This window comes from Capsicum annuum, chromosome 8 (assembly GCF_002878395.1).
Source record: "Capsicum annuum cultivar UCD-10X-F1 chromosome 8, UCD10Xv1.1, whole genome shotgun sequence".
In the NCBI taxonomy this organism is placed as follows: Eukaryota; Viridiplantae; Streptophyta; class Magnoliopsida; order Solanales; family Solanaceae; genus Capsicum; species Capsicum annuum.
This window is the reverse complement of record NC_061118.1, coordinates 162871277-162877393: the sequence shown is the minus strand read 5'-3', so window position 1 is coordinate 162877393 and position 6117 is coordinate 162871277. Positions and strand designations below refer to the sequence as shown.

The 6117-nt window shown below is 35.7% G+C and overlaps 2 protein-coding genes across 2 annotated transcripts in view; both read left to right on the top strand.

Annotated features, from left to right (window-relative positions):
- Positions 1-508: 508 nt before the first annotated feature.
- On the top strand, positions 509-3310 carry LOC107840101 (the record flags this gene model as incomplete). Its single annotated transcript, XM_047394955.1, is given in 4 exon segments — positions 509-549; positions 652-769; positions 2009-2089; positions 2973-3310. Coding segments are annotated over 4 exon segments (297 nt in total), but the record flags the coding sequence as incomplete, so codon positions are not given.
- Positions 3311-4141: 831 nt separating this feature from the next.
- The window catches only part of LOC107840099 (magnesium-dependent phosphatase 1), a 6459-nt gene continuing 4483 nt past the window's right edge, over positions 4142-6117 (top strand). Inside the window, exons 1-2 of the mRNA XM_016683828.2 lie at positions 4142-4576; positions 5679-5850. Of these exons, the coding sequence (XP_016539314.1) occupies positions 4467-4576; positions 5679-5850 (282 nt within the window). The 5' untranslated portion in view covers positions 4142-4466. The remainder of the gene's footprint in view (positions 4577-5678; positions 5851-6117) is intronic.

Sequence of the window (6117 nt, the reverse complement as noted above, 5' to 3'; positions counted from 1 at the left end):
TAACCATGTCAAAAATATCCTTGGTTGACCCGCAATTAGCAGTTAGTTAAGATGCAATTGTTTGTCTGCTGCAGCAAAAGATGTGTTTTCCTGCCTTTCAATTTCTGCCCTTTATGCTCATACTCATCCTCATTAGCATCCAGTCACTTGTATTATGCCATTTTTGTCATCCCCTCTATTCTCTTCATCATCGATTACAGCAGTAACCTTTATTGTCTTGCAGTAAAGTTACTAAATCCAGATAAGTTACCAGTTTCAAAAAAAAAAAAAAGTTAATAAATCCAGATATAGCTTAATTATTTTAATGTTCCAGCAGTTTTGCTTCTCGTAGCACCACTGGAAAAGTTCCATTTGTTTTTAGGCGCTGAACTTTGATAATAATATCCTTCTATGTGGTATGTAGTATTAGTATCATGTGCTTTAGTCACTTGCACATTTTGACCCGATACATTTGACGATTAATAAAAGGCTAATAGTATTGATGCCAAATTTCAATGACTTTGTGTAGGTATTGGAGTATTCAGCCGGAAGGGGCATGCTACAGATCTTGTAAGCAAGATTTTTCCCTTCTGATCTTGTTGCGATCATACTTAACATAGTACTTGGGTTTTAGGGTGGAACTCACATTCTCCATTTTCTGGTTTGTTCTAGTGTTGCAGTGATGACCAGAGCTTACCCTGAAGAATATGGGGAAAGGAATGACCTCATCCTTCTCCGGGACATAGCTAGCTACTTTCTTCTTGCGTGTGGTGCAATTTACATTATATCAGTAAGTTCAGGAAGTCATCAGGTTGCATGGCAATCACTTGTCTGTCAGGGTCCATACTGTTTTAGCTTGTAGTTGGCATGACACATTCCCTGATAGGACTTATGAGAGTGTGTGTTGGACCCGAGACTTGGTGTGTGCAAGTGAAGTATAAGGAAGGGCTTAAAACACACCAAAATCAGCCCATGACTTACACTTGATGGGCGCCCATTCTTTAAGGGGCCTTTTGGTCATTTTAACTTATATTTTGTAATAAGCTATATAAGGAACATTTTTGGGTTTTATTCATTAGTTTTTTTGAATATTGAATCTTGTAATACACAATAGAAAGACAAGTGCTCTCTCCCTTTGGAGGCTTGGCCGAAACTAGGTGAACAACAAGTGTGGATTCACTTGTGTTGTTCTCTTTCTTGGAACGTTGGGTGGTTGAAGGATTGAGGTCCCTCTTGTGTCCACCGAAGAGTGTAGGTGTTCCTATTATCATAGTATTAAGGGACTTTGTGTTTGAAACACACTTAGGTTCTTAGTTCATGAAATAATGTATGTCACACTACCTATCTTTCCATTTCTTGCATTCTTGTGTAGTGTTTGTGTCTTGTAACCTTGTAGTCTGTGGGTTGTGTTATCATGTTGTTGTTGTTCATCATCTTGTTGTTGTTCACTTAGTTTGTGGTGGTTGATTTGATGTGAAACACGCCCTTATATCTTGTATTCTTGTTGTGGTTTGTTGAATCTGAGAGTGGTCTCCATTTGGTCCTCAGATCCTTGTGATTTGTGGACTGTTTTGGAGTGTGTTTTGGTACTTTCCTAGTTTGTATGGTTATCGTTCCCTAAGAGTATGATGTGCTGCCTGGCTTCTCTTGGTGCCCACCCATCTCCCATAGAGGCGGTGAGAATTCCTTACAAGAATGGAAGCAGTGGCACCTGTCAATTAGGCTATCGGAAGCTATGCTTATTAATAGTCTGCTAGATGATCTTAATCATTTGTTTGCATGACCATGTACATCTTAAAGTGTGTTTACTAGGTTTCCATCATATAGAGTGTGCTGTTAAAGATTACAGTCTGTTGTTTGAATGCCTGCATTCTGTGCCATTCTTTAAACTTCAATTATCTTGTATTTAAGCATGAGGGCTTGCTTCTGACTGCACACATGCTATTAGGATCCATCATGTTGAGCCTTTTTCGGGTACTATATCATACAATAGATTTTCACTGTTTTTCTTTACTTATGTTTCTTGTAGGGACTGTTGTGCTTTGGATTTATCAAACGTGCTCGTCTGGCAAAAGAAAACTCCAGGGAGCAAGCAATTAACGATCTGCAGGTAATCTGTGATATCATGTTACATCTCTTGTCATTTGGAATCAAACCTTGAATTGAACACTGGAGGGAGAGTTAGACATGTGATGCTTCTCCCGGCCTTACATGGGTCTCACTCTAGATTTGTTCCTTTTTCCCCATTTTCTCTGGTCCTTTGGTTTTCTGCTGCTTCCCCTCATCTTTTCTGCAAACAGTATCTATCATCCAACCTTCCAAACTTTTCAGCCCTTAAAACCCTAACAATACTAGCCATTAGAGACAATATGAGAAGAGAAAAGGTGGATAGAGAAACAGAGTAGTCATGAACCTTCTTTTTGAAACTGGTAAATGAGTAATCATGAACCTTCTTGTCGTGTCCATATCTAGATTAAGCTTGCAACTGGATGAAAGTGGATTTGGTTCAGATGTTTACTGTTGTAAAAAATTCAAGAAATGGTATATACTTGTAGCGAATTTTGCAAATATCACCTGATGTGATATGACTAGCAACTATAATTGGGCCATAGCTCTGCCCTTAAATTTCAATTCACAAGCTGTGTCTTGCAAGAGTACCTCTCAATAATTGGTATGAGGACCAGCAAGGCATAACTTAAACGACAAGACTTTAAAAACTCAAATTTGTTCACGTTAAACAGTTTGGCTATTTTTATTTTTTTTTACTGTTGCCGATATGCGTGTATCTCATTCTTTGATGGCTGGTTGTCATTGCAATTCTGATCTTTCGAGCAAAGAAAAGTAGCATAGAATGTGGGGACTTAGACAGACATTACATTTTAGAATTGACTAGTTGTTTCTTGACCTGCTCCTATTTCCATAATGGATGACATTGACTCATCTGTTTATCTCCAACTCACTATTCCCGAATACATTTATAATTATAATTCCAGGAATTGGAGCGTCGCAGAGAAGAGCTTGAAGCTTTGCTGGTACAGGAGAGGGCTTGAGAAATAGAACTGTGTTTGTGACTACGGCAAACAACTGGCGAAATTGAGGAGAAAGCTTGGAAAGGAGAGCTCAGATGAACATTGATGTTGGTGTGTTTAACATGCATTGCAACCTATTTTAGATTGAATTCTATGTATTACAAAATTTTTACAGTTACATATACCTCTTTCCTAAACCGGTTATTTTCCTGTTGAGCTGACCTTCTTAGATGGTATTGGTATGTAATGCAAGTGCAACCAGTTTACAATAAGTAAAATGGTGGAAATGCTTCAGGTTTCTATTTCAGATTGTAATAGGCGTTTAGGTGCTTTTTCAGAGTTTTGCAAAATTCCAAGTTTTGTTGTCTCCAAACAAAGAGTAGAGATGTCTGTCGAACTTGCTTTTTGATGGACCCGTTTGGCCATAGATATCCCAAATAATATCTAGGGGAAAATTTGGCAAAAACTATTTGACCATATGATTTGTCATTATTTGATAAATATTTTTGTCAAATAATTTAAATTTTTAAATACTAGAAAAAATTAGTTTTGCGGCCAAATTTAATTATTTGGGAACTTTTGAAAATTTAAACTTTATCTCAAACTTTTATATTTTATAAAATACTCCACCATCTATTATTCCCAACTAATATCTATTTGTCAACCAACACCCATTAATAAATTTTGGAATTTAATCCAAGTATGGAATAATATTGTTGTATAACACTTGTTAAAAGTAATGTAAATAGAAAAACAGAATGCTCCCTTATGAGTTCGGAAAACTTCGGTAGCTTTTACATTTATGTTTGAAATTGTTTATATGAAGATTGAAACTTACAATTTATGAGTTTAATTTTTTTAATGGAACATGTTCATTATAAAATAATATTACAAAGTGATGAATAATTTTAGTAGTTTTTAGAACTTATGAGTATAAATCATATATTTTTTTAAAAGTCAAATATTTTTTTAAATAAATTATGGTGAGACTTCACTCAAATCTTGATCTAAAAATATTTGGAAATCTATCTCCAAACACTGCTATGCCTCTTCTTCTTTCAAATGTCCAATTATATGGCACTCTTTATTTTAAATTAAAAGTCTCAACAATTTTTTTTACGAACTTGCCATTTCTATATGAAAAGGACTAGTACCAACCATTCAAACTATGAATCAGGTTCTTGTCACAGCAACAAGACTGTAATACAAAATTTATCATGAAAAAACTCCTTATTCGAGGAACTTTCGAATGAAAAATCTACAGGCGAAGCACAAAATATTCAAAAAGCAAAAAATATAAAATAAAAATACTCATCAATAGATAACCATATTTATATATAGTAAAATAGAAAAAGTTGAATAAACACATATTGACTTTTATATATATATATATATGCAATAGTGGCAGATAATAAAATAGGGATTGTTGGCGTTAGGGAAAGCGTGGACGCGGGAGAGATGGGAGACGAAAAAGTGAAGAATGAAGCAATGGAGATAATGGGAATGTTCCAAGTGCTTCCTCGTCTCGTCGTCTTCGATCTCGATTACACTCTCTGGCCATTTTATTGGTACTCTTCCTTTAATCCTATTATATTATTATTATTATTATCTTTTAATCTGTTTCCCCAATTTGGCGATCTTCCTCCATCCCCAATTTTGACTCTCCTTTCATTTTCAGAGTAATTCATTCCGCCGATCAACCTAGCTAGTTTTCTATTGGAGATGTTGTAATTGATTTCTTATTCTGGTAGCACCATTGAGTTTTGAACTTTATGCGGGTCATGAATATATAATACAAGCTTATTTGGCCAACTGCTTACGTAATCAAATCAGATACTCCATTTGTTTCAATTTTGTTTTGTCTTACTTTCTTTTTGTGGCATGTTTAAGACAGAGACGGAGCTACGACTAAGGTGTTCAACACTTCTAAAAGATTCAAAAAGTTTTTTTTTTTAAAACTCCATGCCAAGTCAGAATGGGACCAAAAATTGAAACGGCTGGAGTGTATGTATACTTATTTGGTGAAATTCTTAGCACATAGACAGGATGTCCAACCAAAGCTACTGGGTTCTGCACAGTGGCAGAACCAAAATTTTCTTTGAGGGGTTCAGAAATAAATATACAAATTAATCGAAGGGAGTTCAATATTTACGATATATCATAAATAATATTTTAAACCATGTAAATATAGTATAAAAACAATATAATTTTCTGTCGAAGGGGGTTTTGGATGAACCCTGGAGCAAAGGTAGCTCCGCCCCTAGTTCTGATGAACCCATACCTTACACTCTACATCCGGCCCTTTGGCGGGAGAGGGGAGGGTTTTGGATTTTATAGATACGCTTTGCATTTTGGTTGAGTTAAATACTAAGTAGAGGTTATGTCCTACTTTTCCGCTCTCTATTTTAGGAAACTAGCATCCAGCATACTATGTCATAATTTTCTAAAGCCAAGGATGTATGAATTGATTGAATTCTATTTTTCTTGTACGGAAGCCTTTCATTTGGTTTCCAAGTTAACATGCTTGCTACAACTGTAGGTCACTGCTTCTATATCTCAACACCCTTATTATCTGTCCAAAGAAAAAGAGAGCTTATTATTTTGCTGAAACTTGGTCTTGGACTCTTAGTTTACTCATAATACCATTTGTGTTTGCTTTGATTCTTTCAGTGAATGCCGCTCCAAAAATGAACAGCCATATATGTATCCTCAGGCCAAAGGCATCTTACATGCCTTCAAGGACAAGGGAGTGAATGTTGCTATTGCCTCGAGATCACCCACTCCAGATATAGCAAATGCTTTCATTCAAAAACTGGGGATGAAATCAATGTTTGTAGCCCAGGTGAGATGATGGAAATCTCAACATCTCATTTTATTGTTCCTTTGGTGCTATAATAACCTGCAATTTTTATTAATAATAGCTATTTCTGCTGTCTATTTAGCTTTGTGCCTCCTTTTTAGTAGTTCACTTCCTAGTTATCCCTCTTTTCATGTTCGAGGAGTGGGACAATACACTGGCGTAGAGAAACACAAAGAAAATTATAGGTCTTTAACTGTGTTATCCATATGCTATGGGTTGAAGAGTTTAATGTCATAAAAAAATGAATGA